This window comes from Colobus angolensis, unplaced genomic scaffold (genome assembly GCF_000951035.1).
Source record: "Colobus angolensis palliatus isolate OR3802 unplaced genomic scaffold, Cang.pa_1.0 Scaffold13, whole genome shotgun sequence".
Classification (NCBI taxonomy): domain Eukaryota; kingdom Metazoa; phylum Chordata; class Mammalia; order Primates; family Cercopithecidae; genus Colobus; species Colobus angolensis.
Genome location: NW_012114252.1, coordinates 13,231,252 through 13,246,496, shown reverse-complemented (window position 1 = coordinate 13,246,496; position 15,245 = coordinate 13,231,252). Strand labels below are relative to the sequence as shown.

Sequence of the window (15,245 nt, the reverse complement as noted above, 5' to 3'; positions counted from 1 at the left end):
TGTTTATTTGGTGGAGGAATGATGAGAGATGCACATGTAGTAGCCAAAGATAAAAATAATAAAAAAGTTAATCACACAAGAATTGGAAATATATTCAAATACTTGTAAGCCTATAAGAAACACTGTAAAATAGATTACCTTATGTTTAATTTTTTGTCTATGTATTTGATGTATTATTTCTGTTACAACCCCAAATTTTATTTATGAAAAATTAAGACCAACTTTAAGAAGCTTCAATATTCACTTTTATTATTTATAAAAAAAATTAAGGTACCAGAGTGCATATGGTGTACTGTGATCTTGGTTTTGCAAATTTATTCACGTGTTTTACATTATTTCAATTTTAATAAACATATCATATGTGTATCTTGACAATACCTGATAAAGATTCAGCTGTCTGGCACTTACACATGTATTCATAGAGTTCATTCTGATGCTCTGAACTTCTATAGGATGTGAAAATGACTTGCCTGTAATTACCCCAAGATGAAGCAATTGCCATTCATTTGTGCTGGTTCTATTTTTTCCCCTTAATTGAATGTAAACATTTGCCAAAAAGAAAAAAAAAAAAATCTGGAAATGAAGTTCTGTTAATTTTTAGTCCAATAAATAATTTTAGCTACGCTTAATGTAGCTTTCTTAAGGCCTTCATACAATTGAAAAAAATTAAAGTTGAGCATGTTAAAACCCTGTTCATTTATAAAATAAAAAATAGAACTTTACAGGTTTGCAGTTAAAAGTTACCCTCCAAAACCTATCATGCATGTCATAAGCTGCAACCCAACTCGAAGTCCTCTGTGCTGGCAGGCAGGGCACATCCCCGTGCCAGCAATGTGAGGCATTAAGAAAACATCATGACGTCAGAGGTCTAGATTTACATGTATTAAGCCACACGTCAGTGAATTCTCTGATAAATACACATCATTTTAATAATCAGTATTGGATAGTGGATGAAAACATGCATTAGACTAAAAATGCCACAAATTTGTTTTTATATCCATTCACTATAAAACTTCCTTTTTTAAAATTTAAAGTCTTGTTTCCTATTTTAGAATACGCAATAGTCGGGAGGATACATGATGGGGAGCCAGTTTTCAGTAAAAGATGCACAATGGGTCCATCCAAGTAACTTCATCAGCTACAACAAAATACAATAATATATTATTATTAAGGAAGTGACAGATTTTTAAGCTCAGTATTAGAATAAATTCTGTATTAAATATTTAGTAACAGTAAGATAGTAGCATACAGAATCTTCCTTCTACCAACCGTCACCCACCCATTGATCTTTCTTCCCACCAACCAACTTTTCTTACTGTCAACCACCTTTCCTACTAACCAACCTATTCTTCTCATCATGATCCCTACCAACTGTCCTTTTCCCTCTTTCCTATTAACCTGTCTTCCCTTCTTCCTTCCAACTTACTTGGTCCTTTCCTTCCTACCAACCTAACTTCCTTTCATTCATTTCTTCTGAGTAACTATCATGTCAAACACTGGGAAAACAGCATGGAACAAATTCACCTCCCACTTTCAGGAAAAACAAATAAGAAAATTAATAAATGAATAAACAAGTAATAAGATATTTATCAGGTATACAGTAGATATAATATTTGATACAATATAAACTGACTGGGGAGTTAGATGTTTAAGAAAGAATCTCTATGGAGGTGACACTTAAGTGGAGTTTGAACGACAAGAAGAAATTGGTGTGAAAATCTGGGAAAGACATTCCATCCGGCCGGAGCAGTTAGTGGTAAGTCCTTTGGTAGGAAAAGGTGCGGATGTTTCCGGCCGGAGCAGTTAGTGCTAAGGTCCTTTGGTAGGAAAAGGTGTGGCTGTTTCCAGTGAAATAAGTCTGGAGAAGTAGGTAGGGGCCTTATGGACCACAGGGGAGAGTTTGGATTTTATTCCAAATGTGATGGAGATTCAACAGCAGGTGTCAAAAGACATCTTTTCCAGCTGCTGTGTGGAGAACAGGCAGTGGAGGGGGGGACAGAGTGGAGGGCACACAAGTTAAGAAACACTCCCTGATGTGAACGTCAGCAGGGATCACTGGCTTTACAAACCTAAGTGCTCACGGATCAGATTCCACATGATGAGAACCACATTAGACATATCAATACCTGGCTCCAGAAAGAGTTCTCTTAATCTAGTCAAAGATCTGGAGGAGCTCATTTAAAATGTCTTGCAATTTGGACTGACTGGTGAAGGTAAACAAAAAGCTCTAAGAGTAAATATGAATATATCTTACTTTAATTATCAAACATTTTCAGAGGAACCTACTGGTCAGTTTTACATCCAAAGCGTACCTTACATATGAAGTATAATTAACCTGGACTTGCCCTTTAGCTGAATCTGGCACCACCAAACTCCCCTGCCTTAACGTATCCTTTAGGCATAAACCAACTATGCATGTACAAAGACGAGGTCAGACTAAACTAACTTCTGTAGAATTCAGCTAATTTTTTTACTTGACAACTGACTTGTGCAGAAAGCTCAACTACAGAATTTCTCTGCACATAACATGATACATGGTAAAATAATTTAAAAAATGCCTACCATCGCAAATGAAGAGTAAAATCAAATATAAACTCCAGAAGTTCAACCATTTTAGAGTTGAGGCAACGTGCATTTAAAAGGAATTGTTTCCTTCATAAAGAAAAACTGGCTTCTACTTTTACAAAATTCAAAACGCATTTGCCCTTGCTGAAAACATTTGAGGCTAGTATCAGTTTTTTGGACAGCAGTGAAAAGTGTTTTTAAAATTTAAATAGCTTACTGACCGTCTCTCATGTATTTATTCTATAGTTCACATTATGCTAATTAGTGTAATAACTGGTCACAACAAAACCATGATTTCTATATCACAATCCTAATCCTTTCTCGTTATCCTGTCACTATGCAACATCAAAGTGATGCTTAACAGTGACATTTTAAATATCACTTACTTGAATACAATTTTTCCAGTTTTCTTTTGTTGGTTTTTCTTCCACAAGTTTAGTTGCAAATTTAAGGCCTCTCCCATACATTTTATTTACTAATGCATGTTTATATGCAAATGTCAAAACCTACAATGTAAAACATGATAAAGCTTGTTTATAAAATAATTTACATTTTAAGGCATTAGCTTTAACAATAAAATTAAGGCTTTAACAGAAGTGTAGCTTTTGAAATGAATATGTTATATTGAGTAAATTTTTAAAAACTTTTTTTAAATTAGTGTCTTCAAAAGAGCTGAGTAATCCACAGAATGAACCATTTGTGTTTTAGGAAGAAAACTAATATGAGAAATTATTAGCTGTGGAAATCCACTTAAAAATACCTCTTCATGCATAAGAAACCAGAGCTAACATAAATAATTACAAAGATGCAAATCAGGATAGAAATACAAAATGCAGAATCAGTAAGTCAAAAAACAAGTATTAGATTATATAGGCATGGTTTCTTTGGTACAAGTTTTTACCTGTAATTACTATATCTGTCAAATATACTTGTCATCATTTATATATATTTTTGGTCTCTACTTTGGAATGTGGAGAATGTACTCAAAGAAAATCCTATGACACTGATTTGTATTCTAAAGTATTTAACAATCGTTGCCATAAACACAGTAAACCGGTAACAGAATGCATGGCCCCTAATATAGTAGTAGTATTGCAAAAATAGAATGATCTAAAACAATTTTATTATGATGTTCATCAAGTGTTTGTCAATCTCTGTTAGATTCCTCAAAGACAAAAAACAGGTTCTTATTCATCTTTATGTTTCCAGTGGTAAGCAGTGTTTGGCACATAGCAGGCCTTCAATAACTGTTCCCTTGTTTGTTCGCAGTAACAGCAAATATTGTTGGGGACACTGCATGTACTTAACACTCACTCATCACAGCCTAAGGCAGGTCATGCAGATAAGAAACTAAGGTATCACAATTTAGTAAGTTGCCTAAGGTCACATATAAAAGTAGAGACAGGAGCCAAACTCAAGGGGTCTAATTTCAGATTCAAATTCCTGACCTCTGCTGCAATACTGACTCTTTCAGTTTCCCAAATATAACTGAGTACCTTCTATAAATGCACAACCGTACTGTGCTGGAAAAATCTGAAGCACATAAGAATTTTCTTCCCACTTCCAGGGTTCTTTACTGCAAATTACCAGTTAATTCTGAGAACAAGCATCTGTCTACTAAAACAAAACGATGGTCTGTGATAAGCGAAGGAAATCCTACTGACTCCATTTACTTTATTTTCTTTATTTTCAAAGGAAAAGAAGATTAATGACTTGTATAATCTCTATTGCAAGAATTATAGTAGAGACCTAAAAGAAATTAACAATGTTTTTGTAACCAAAATTCAAAAAAGTTCATCAACAATGCTTTTCCGAATTGGGTTTTAAAACTGATTAGCTACAAATCAAGATGATAATTATTTAGAAGTTCAAGAGTTTTGAGGAAAATAAGTAACATCTAAACTAACCAGTATGCCCCCTCAACCTGCCCCCAATCTCCTACCACCAACAAATTAGCATATAAATAGAGAAGGGTAGGCCTGAAGGCATTTTCTAGAAGGCTTTCTTAATTTAGCTACATACATAACTGATTTAACTAAACACCTACTACATATATTCTCAAACTGTTTTTAAAATTATCATGGTTTAACAGCCACTTTGCAAGCCCACAAAATAATGTTTTTTAAACAAAGGTGAGACAAACATGAAGTACTATGCTAAACATGTCATATTCGGAGCCCAGCTTAACTTTTTCCATTTACCTCTTCCTCTTGTAACCAGCAATGTGGCCCAAGAGAGGTCTGTGAAGTAACCCCAAGAACTTTGCCGAAACAAGCAGCAGAAAGGTTACCTTATTGTCAAAAATATCAGTCCATTTAGTAGTTTCCCAAAATGTTTCTGCCAGAGAATCCAAAGGACTTTCTCCTTCTTCCTCCTTTCCTTCTGCATCAGTGGAAATGGCTCCATCTTGAGCCTGGGTGTGAAGAAGATGGTCTGCCAGGGCACAACCTTTCCTACAAAGGGCATCTACGAGGGTGGATTTTTGTTTGTCCATGTCACTGTACAGCAAATTAAAAAATATTTCAGATATCAGTAAACTGTCTTTAAAAGTAAATTCTTATCTGAACTTAAATTCATGTATGCTTTTGCCTAAGATTTATAATGCAGAAATACTGTATATCCAGGTACATACATTTGTATTGTACATCAAATAAGATGCCTTAATAAACATCAAATGAGCTACTATATTACACATATAGAATGCCAGAAGCAACAGTGTTGAAAGGTTAATCACTATTCTAAATTCTTTTAGCTATATAACTTAATCAGGTCAATGTCTTCTGAGTTTTCAGATTTCTTATAGACAGCAATCATTACATATTTGTCTATATATATATACACAGAGGTCATGTCTCAAAACTTTCAGTTCATGACTAGGACAACCAAATATAATGCTTTACTCTGAATGTGCCAGCAACTGTCTCAGCATTTTAACATGTTAATTCATTCACATTCAAACCGTTCTGAGTAAGAGAGACTATTAATTACTGCCATGTTGCAAAGGAGGAAACTCAGGCCCAAAGAGACTATGCAATTTGTTCAAGGTCCTCCACTTAGGAAGTGGCAGATCCAGGATTCTAAGCTTAGCAGTAGAAATCTGTAATCTGTGCTCTTAATCACTATGGCACACTGCCGTGATCCAGGGCAGGCATCTTTGTTTTCTTCAATGCATTCCAAGTGCCTAGGATAATGCCTGGCACAGAATGGAAACTCAATAAATCATTGCTGAATGAAATACAACCACCACCTACACTCCAGGGGAAAGTGTTAGTCTCTAGAATGTATGCTTATTTGAGGCATTCTGTCCAACTCATGTCAGATACACATGAAAAAAATGTGGACTAGAAGTACTGAGAAAATGATGATGACGCACTTAGCTGTGGAACAAACTAACGGCTAAGAGTGACTCTGAAAGACTCACAGTGAAATGTGTAGCATGTGAAACCTGCTGGGACTACACACAACAAGGATCCGCAGTAGGAAAGACAGCCATCAGCCCAAAAACTTGACGGCTCAAGGGCTCACCCACATTAATCCTGTGCACCAAAGAGTCCTGTTAATCTAAGAGGCCACATGGCAGGGAACATGAACGCTAAGTACCATGGAAAATGCTGCTGCTGAAACATTGCCCAAGACTGGGGTATTCTCGGAGGTTCAAAGCCCATTTGATCTGGTACCTTGAAAGTGAGCAGGGAGGCAACGTGGATAGTAGAGCTGCAGAGAAATTCCTTCAGACTGGCAGAGTTCATCAAAGAGGACAATTACCAACCCCAATACATTTGCAATGTAAATGAAACTATGCCTAAAAGATCCCTCAGTGCTTCTCAGCACAGCATTTCAAAGCTTTAAGAACCAACTTGCACTCCCTTTTTGTGGAGATGTTTCTGGGTACTGCTTGTTTACATTGGAATTAAGAAGAAAAGGATTTACAAGTAGACTTTTGGGGCTTCCAAGCTGTGGGGCATCTGCATGGCTTGTCATTGCCTGACCTAGCCTCCTTCCCCTCCTCCACTCTTAGATGCCAGGTGCCATCCTTAAATGTCTTCTCAGCAGTCCTTTGTTTATGCCTTCCAACAACCCAAGGTGTCAGGCACAACTACTATCCTGATTTTGTGAAGCAGAAAAGGGGCTTGGAACAGCAATGGGTTGACAAGGCAGGTTTCCACACCCAGGCCAATGCTTGTAGGAGATCGATCAGGGTGGTGGGTAAAAGTTAGAGGGAAAGATGGAAACCTTCTTGGAAGGCTGGGAGGTTTTGCAAAAGCTTTGAAAGAGGATTTGGTTGAAGGCAGCCAAATTCTCTTGTCCAGAGCCTGAGAGCAAAGGGCAGATAACAATGGAATGTAAAGAAACTTATCAGATAAATTTGTTTACTCCTGTCTCCAAAAACCAACCTTTGATCATTCACTCTACTTGGGGGTCGACAATGTTTATTACCCACAGATTGTGTTTGCTCCAAGCTTTTGTCATTAAATCTGTACTAAATAAACGTGAACATCGCTGGCTGAGGGGGACTGCTAACTCTCTTCGGCCCCTAGTGCTGGCAGTCCCCTACCCTGCTCTTTCACTGGATACCTGTGCCTTAGTACTCCTTTCCTTTCATCCGTCACTCAGAGTCTGCAGGACAGATTTAGCAGGCGGTGCCCCGTGTGAGGAACGCTGCAATGGATGACAATGGAACCCTCAAAAGTGAAGGTGAAGAGACTGTGCAGTCAGTGAGTCACTGGTGCCCGCTTGGGATTTCCAAGTTCGAGGGAATTGTTCACGCTAGGGTTTCATCATGGGGCAACAGTTATCAGCTCAGCAGCAACAGTATATAAAAGTATTGAAACAGCTGCTTAAAAGCTAGTGGAGCCTCGTTTTCACAGGCTCAATTAAGGGACCTAATGCAAACTGTTGTTTCCCGTAACCCATGGTTCCTGGAAGAAGGTAGGCTAGACATAGAGCTCTGGGAACAAGTCGGGAGAAATCCTAAACAACATCATGCACAAGGGCAACAGGTCCCAGTAACATCTCTAAGGTTACGGGCCTTAGTTAGGGCTGCTTTGGTCCTCCTCTACACAGAAGAACCTACAAAGGGAGGGAGGAGGAGCCATCATCTGTCTACCTTGCCACCTCCTCCGTCTCCCTCAGCCCCGCTGGGCAAAATAACAAAGACGGAATGGAGGTTTTGCCTGAGCCCCTTCCTCCAACAAATTGGAGAAAAGACAAAGAATATGCTACAGCTATGGGACCCTGTCTTAGGCAAGTGGCATTGGAAGGGGAGCTCTTGGCCTGCCTGGTAATGCAAAATCGGCAAGGCAATTAGGTGTATGAACCGTTAGTTTTAACACTTATAAAGATATAAGGAAAAGCATTAAAAAGAAAATGGAGCCGTTAGTCCATTTACAAGAGGGTTGAGGTCACTCTGCAGATCTCTAATAATGTTATTAGAGATCCACTGTTATTCCTCCCCTACCCCTGACGAGGCTCTCTCAGAATCTTATTTGGCTACAACAGTGACCTTTAAAGGGAGAGAAATAACAAAGAGCCCATAAATTAGCTGAGGAACAATTAAAAGCCAGCCATATACAACCGTCAAACAGCACTTGGAATTCGCACATTTTTGTCATTCCCAGAAAGTCTGGCAAATGGAGACTTCTGCATGACTTATGGGCTATCAATGCTAATTTGCAAGCTATGAGGCTCCTTCAACAGGGCCTCCCTTCCCCAGCAGCGATTCCTATAGATTGGCCTATAGTCTTATTGACTTTATTGACTTAAAAGACTACTTTTATACTATTCCCCCTGCAGAACAGGACAGAGAAAAATTTGTGTTTACAATACTAGTTATCAATAGAGGCCAGCTCGCCAATTTCATTGGAAAGTACTTTCTCAAGGAATATTGTATCACTATCATGTAAATCAGGCTTTGCTCCCCAGTAGAAAAGACTTGCCTAATTGCAAGATTATTAATTTTATGGATGATATTTTACTAGCAGCTCCAACAGAGCCAGTACTTTTAAGTTTATATGCCTCTGTCGTAAAGAATACACAGTTAAGAGGTTTAATCATAGCACCTGAAAAAGTACGATTGTCTTCTCCTTGGAAATATCTTGGATACGTTCTAACTTATCGGTCAGTAAGACCTTAAAAAGTTAAATTAAATACTAGCAACTTACACACCTTAAATGATTATCAGAAATTACTAGGCGATAATAACTGGTTTCACCCCACCTTGGGCATAACTACTGATACATTACAAAACCTGCTTTCTACCCTAAAGGGCAATACAGCTCTAGACTCTCCCAGGTATTTAACTCCTGCAGCAAAAAGAGAAATTGAGGAAATACAGCACGCTATTTTTCAGAGGCAACTGGATCGCACAGACCCACAATATTCAATATTCAGTTCAATTGTTTGTTTTTCCTACTAAGCATTCCCCAACAGGATTAATAGGACAGATGTCCCCAGGGCTATGCTTCCTAAAATGGGTTTTTTGCTCACATACCAGAACTAAAACTCTATCTCCCTATATCCAGCTAGTTAGTAAAGTCATCTATTCAGGCTGCAGATGATGCCATCAGTTGCTAGGTTATGACCTTGATGTCATCAGAATTTCTTTAAGTAAAAAGCAATTCAAGGCAGTCTTGCCCTTATCTCTAGACCTGCAAATAGTACTCTCTCATTATACAGGCCATATAGAGCATGCCCTTCCTGCTGATAAACTACTTCAGTTCTTATCTTGTACTCCTGTAGTTATGCCTACAAAAGTGGTTCACCCTCACCATACCTAATGCTTTAATGCTTTTTACTGACGGCTCTGGTAAAAAATAGGAAAGTGGCTATTTGGTGGAGACGACACAATTCCCTCATTCGTTCTGGATTTAATAACACTCAGAGAGCTGAGGTTGGAGCCTTAATATTGGCCCTGGAGACCTTTTCTGCTCAGCCTATCGATATTGTTAGTGACTCTGTTTCCTCTGTTTATTTATTGCAAAACCTTGACACAGCCCTCATTAAGTCCACTCTCGAGCCCACCCTGTGTGCAGTTTTTCTTTGATCTCAGCAATTGGTGGATCAACGCACACATCCTAGTTTTATTACATACATTCAGGCCCACAGCTCACTGCCCGGCCCTCTAGCTTATGGCAATGATCAAGCAGACCTGCAGATTATGATGTCACTGCTTGACCAAGCCACCCATTTGCATCAACGTTTCCACCAAAATTGGAGAAAATTATCTAACCAATTTCAACTTACCCAAAGATGAAACACATTATCCTGCAATGCCCAAACTGCCAGATCACAGGCACATCCCCTCCTTCAACAGGTGTTAACCCTAAAGAACTAGATCCTAATCAGCTGTGGCAAACAGATGCTACACACATCCCTGAATTTGGAAAACTAAGATATGTACATGTATCTGTTGATACCAATTCTTACCTAATTAGCACACATACTCTTCCTGGAAAGTCTGCCTAATATGTTCTTAAACATTTTCTTTTAACTTCTGCATTTATGGAGTGGCCCCCAAAAATTAAAACTGATAATGGTCCTGCTTATGCCAGCTCAACATTTCAGCAATTTTGTCACACGTGGAACATCCAACATTCCACAGGCATCCCTTAAAAACTCCAAGGACAGGCCATAGTAGAACGTGTCCAATCTGCCCTTAAAAATATGCTCAGAAAACAACAACAACAAAGGAATGTGAGTAAGGACCCTGCAACACCACTGGCACAAGCCTTATTTACCCTTACTTTTAAAATCTAAATGATATATTTCAATCAGCTATAGAAAAGCACTTTGCTAAAACCTCTCAAGACATTAAACCCTGCAGTTTTACGGAAAGATATACACAGTAATGTATGGTGTGGTTCAAATGAATTGTTAACGTTGGGAAGAAGATATGCTTGTGTTCACACCCCTTCAGGTCCTCTCTGGATTCCAGCACGAGGCATCAAACCATACCATAGCGTGGCTAGGACCCAATCTGGTACCAGAAATGAATAAAACGACCCTGCAGGACCCATAGCCCTGGATGATGCGGCTTCTTCAGATGACACAAGCCCTGGACATTACCTGGGGGATGCTGAAGAAGAAAACTCAGGAAGCTAAGCGAATCCTGCTCTAGACATAGATATCCTTCACTCCAGATAATCTGTTCCTTGCTATACTTTCTGTTGTATACTGCAACTCTCATAGGGTATTAAACCTTCATATTCTCTCACTCTGCCTGCAACCTGTACCTGCTACCTCTACGGGGCTCATCTCTTTAGATCTGCCTTTCTTCTGCCCTGTTACCTGGGCAGACACCACCTTCCCAGGCTCTAATAATGTAACTGCTTGGCTGGAAGGGGTTAACACACCCCCAGTAGGGTTCCTTAGTAATGGCACACATTGGACTGAGGTGCCAAGAAACACTACACGTCACTTCTTGATTGGAAAAGCATGTTACTGATTATACTCATGTTTGTCTTATATTATTTACTAATTCTAGGAATGCAAAGCTGGAATACAAGCAGTAACCACTATGCCAGACAAACTGGTTACTGCACACATCTGTACTCTTCAATCAACAAAACCTGATGCAAAAAACAGAAAAGGGGGAGATGTAGGACACTGGTCAGGGTGGTGGGTAAAAGTTAGAGGGAAAGATGCAAACCTTCTTGGAAGGTTGGGAGGTCTCACAAAAGCTTCAAAAGAGGATTTGACTGAAGGCAGCCAAATTCTCTTATCTGGAGCCAGAGAGCAAAGGGCAGATAACAAGGGAATGTAAAGGAACTTATCTAGATAACTGTTTACTCCTGTCTCCAAAAACCAACCTCTGATCATTTGCGTGCAGGACTGCTCTCTACTCGGGGGGTTGACGATGTTTATTACCCACAAATTGTGTTTGCTCCACACCTTTGTCATTAAATCTCTACTAAATAAATGTGAGCATCGCTGGCTGAGGGGGACTGCTAACTCTCTTCGGCCCCTAGTGCTGGCAGTCCCCTAGCCCGCTCTTTCACTGGATACCTGTGTCTGAGTACTCCTTTCATCCGTCGCTCGGCCAGAGTCTGCAGGGCAGACTCGGCAAATGCTGCCTGATGGATCCTGGCTGCCCAGAGAAGGGCTGGAATGATGCAGAAATCAGAAGGCAACCTGGGGGTGACATAGGTAATCTGCATTTGTCAGACCTGGGTTAAATTAGCTGTAAGATCCCTTTCTATTTTAGCATCCTCTGATCATGTACTCTAAATGCTACATATATGGAGTATTCCTTTCCTCTCCTTAGGTTGTATACTGACTGGCTGAGATTGAATACCTTTTTAATACATGAGGGTTTTTCCACTCAGGAGAAAGTCAGCTTTTCTTTCTACAGGTTTTTACAATTTGAAATATTTATTTAAAAATACTTGTATTTCATTATCTCTTAATAATTTCCTATCTGGCAATTTCATCTTCTGTATTAGATGATAAGCTTCTTTAGAGACTATTTTGTTCATTTTTTAAGTCCCATTCAGTGATGCCTTACATGAAGTATTTGCTCAATAAATACCTTGAAATCAAATTAACAAAAAGTTAATATCATTTTTAAGATTAGAAAATGGCATTTTATAATATTTGATGTTAGTGATTTAAGAGAAAGCAATTTTGCATGGAAATGAGAAATTAATGCTTAAGTTGGCTGCTACTTGCCCACGGATGAGATCCGTAAGAAATGTTAAGTATTTCCTGATAGCATCTTGTAAAATATTTCAACTCTGAATATTGTCTTCTGTCCAAACACAACCTGGCCAGAGTCTATTTCAGTCAGGCCAAAGCAAAGGCCTGGAGAGAAATTCTTTAATTACAAGGATAGATAAGTTGACCCAGTGTTGCTAAAAACTTAAAGCAGCTCCACTCTCAGCATTTTTACAAAGTTTTATGGCTTCTTTCTAGTTTTATCAAAGCTTATTTCCAATAGCCATGATAGTCAGTGTCTAGTAATCTCCAAAGAGTAGAAATTTAAAAAAAAAGAGATTAAAAACAGTGATTAAAAAAGACCAATAACAAAATAACACTAATCTTGTGTTAGTTTATGGCTCACTGTAATCTGAGATTGAGTTTCCTCTGTGGATGGTAAAATTTAGAAAACCATATGTGTTATTTCATGTAATACCTGAGTTTGAGAAAATCATATTACTTTCAGAAAGTATAAAAAATAACAAAAGCTAGAAAGTATATGGGATAGTTAATGTCAGGGGCTGCAGAGAGCTCAAGGAAGACTCAAAATGGGCCATTCTTTTTTAGCAACTGGTTATCACTGGTGATCTGCAGAAGACAGTTTTAAAGTGACCAAGGCCAGCCTCCTCTTGTAATAAGATGAACAATGATCACCCTGAGACAGAAAGGAACACAATGAGGATGGGTGGGAGGCAGATGATGCTCCTTTTTCTGTGAGATAATAATGAGTTACGTTAACCTTCTCAAGAAGGCAGTAAGAATATACAGAGAAAAGAAAGGGCATGGGCTGTGGAGGCAGATCCTGATTTGACTATGTGCTTTCCGACTTCCTAGCAGTGGCACCTGGGCCAAGTCATCTAACCCTTCTGAACTTCAGTTTTCTCTTCCTTAAAAGGGGGATACAAAGGCCTCTGCCTTTCATGTTGTTTGGAAGACTAAATTTAAATAAAACAATGTATTTAAAATGCCCTCAATAGTCCCTTGTACATAATCCGCACTTAATAAATGGCGGATGTATTTTCTATTATTATTAACAACAACAACAAAATGGCAATGTTTTGAGACTACTCTTTTGAAAAATATGAAAAGGTAATAATAGTGGTCAAAGAACTAATTTTAAATACATTCTATCCCACTTGCAAATTATTGCTTGTAAGATTCATAAGATCCTATAGTGTCAATATAAATGATATAATGGAAAGAATTCTAGCAGTTTAGAATCCAACTATTTCATGTAGAAAAAAATACTGACTAAAACTGATAAAATTTTTAAGGAAAATTTAGTATTTTCAGGCAGCCTGAATAATTTTGGTTTATTAGTTATAATAACCACAAAAGAATCAGGATATTTCTACCTAGTTAACGATCTTGTTATGTTGAAAATGAACCAAAGTGATAAACAAGTAACTGACATTGGGAGAGCTACCATGAGGTGATGGTTTAAGAGTTCATGGAAGGGTGAAAGTGACCAAATGGTAGCTTGGTTCAGAGTCACCGGACCATTATACCAACATGGAAATCTCTTGCATGGAAGGAACCATACCAACCAGTCATAAACTCAGGGAAGCTTCTCTATTTACACACAGCATTAGGCTTTATAAAGGCAAAACTATAAATTCTCTCCTTCTATTCTCCCTAAGTAATACTATAAAGTCAGTTTCATAAAAGTTGCCAGATAGTTTTACCTAATTTTATTTTTTATCATTTATTTCACTACAAACCAAATATTGGGTTTTTCATGTTATTGGACAATAAACATTTTAAATATTAATTTTATGGTGTTAATTTTTGTCTTCCTGATATGGTCCAATTCACATAAACCCTCAAGTGGTTGGACTGCTTGATCACAGATACTCATATCGCTCCACCTTGACAGTACTTAATAGCAGAGAAGGCGAACTACTTTTCTTGGGCTTACTCTTAAAAAGATTGGACAAAATTATTTTAAAATATCTAAGGAGAGTATCCAAATGGTGATAATTCCCATTATAAGGATATAACAAACATCAGAAAAGCAATATCCTCTATATTATTAGTCCCTACTTTTAAAACAAGTTAACTAAGAAATGAGATGCAAGAAAGATTATTTACTGGTTAGGTACTTTTTTATAGTAGCTGCATCAGGCCTGGGATCAGTCTTCATTGCAATATAAACTGCTAGGGCTGTTTGATCTATATGAGAAATAACAGCATTTGCCGCATCAACAATTTCATTAAGTCTTTTCATTCGTTCCTGGAGATGAAAAAAAAAAGTAATAAAAAATAGGTACATCAATCAGCATACGAAAGAAATTTCACTTCTGCTCTCTCAACCATGAGAGCTACAACTGCAATGTGAGTAAACTACATAATTGAACCCAGGGGCTCCATGCTGTCTCCTAAAGTGATTTTTCTAATTGCTGATATCTCTATAAAACTTGAGCTCAGATGTATAATAAAAATACCTTATTTACATTCCCTGCTGGAGTACAATGGTAAAAGTAAGCAAAATATAAACTTCATAAAAATGTAAAGTTTTTTTTTTTTTAACAAAGGTAACTCCTTTTCTATATTTCTTAATATTCTAGAAATGTGATTGGCTATTGTTATTACTCTAGTTGCACACTACATGAAAACAGGGAGAAAAAAAAAAAAGCCCCAGCTGATGAAACCAGTTCTTTCTGATCCATCATGAAAAACACAAAGATGAGAGTAAACACTATAATCAACAGTCTAACTGTGATTACCATGATGTTCCCAACAATTTGCCTCTTTCTTGTTAAAGTCTTTTAAGAAATCTCCTTTAAACACCCTCTGGTTCACTCTGAACCCTTGATGATTTTTATCTGATTAGGACAGCACTTTCCCATTGCTTTGATGACTAATGAGAACTGGTCCACCTCATCACAGACTAGAACTACAGCCAACTCTCACAAATGGGAATCATTAACAAAGTTAATGCAAAGTAGGAATCCTTTCAGTGAAGGTGTTCAGATGTCCATCTGGCC

At 38.0% G+C, this 15,245-nt stretch overlaps 1 protein-coding gene across 3 annotated transcripts in view; it reads right to left on the bottom strand.

Moving 5' to 3' along the window:
• Positions 1-222: 222 nt before the first annotated feature.
• TPP2 (tripeptidyl peptidase II) overlaps positions 223-15,245 on the bottom strand; it is an 83,416-nt gene continuing 68,393 nt past the window's right edge. For 2 of the 3 annotated variants that reach the window (XM_011933854.1, XM_011933853.1), the window contains 4 exons: positions 14,361-14,491; positions 4,856-5,063; positions 2,952-3,071; positions 223-1,138 (listed from right to left, as the gene is read on the bottom strand). In XM_011933854.1, coding sequence (XP_011789244.1) covers positions 1,049-1,138; positions 2,952-3,071; positions 4,856-5,063; positions 14,361-14,491 — 549 coding nt within the window. In that variant the 3' untranslated portion in view covers positions 223-1,048. The remainder of the gene's footprint in view (positions 1,139-2,951; positions 3,072-4,855; positions 5,064-14,360; positions 14,492-15,245) is intronic. The other variant, XM_011933852.1, reaches the window with a different exon arrangement.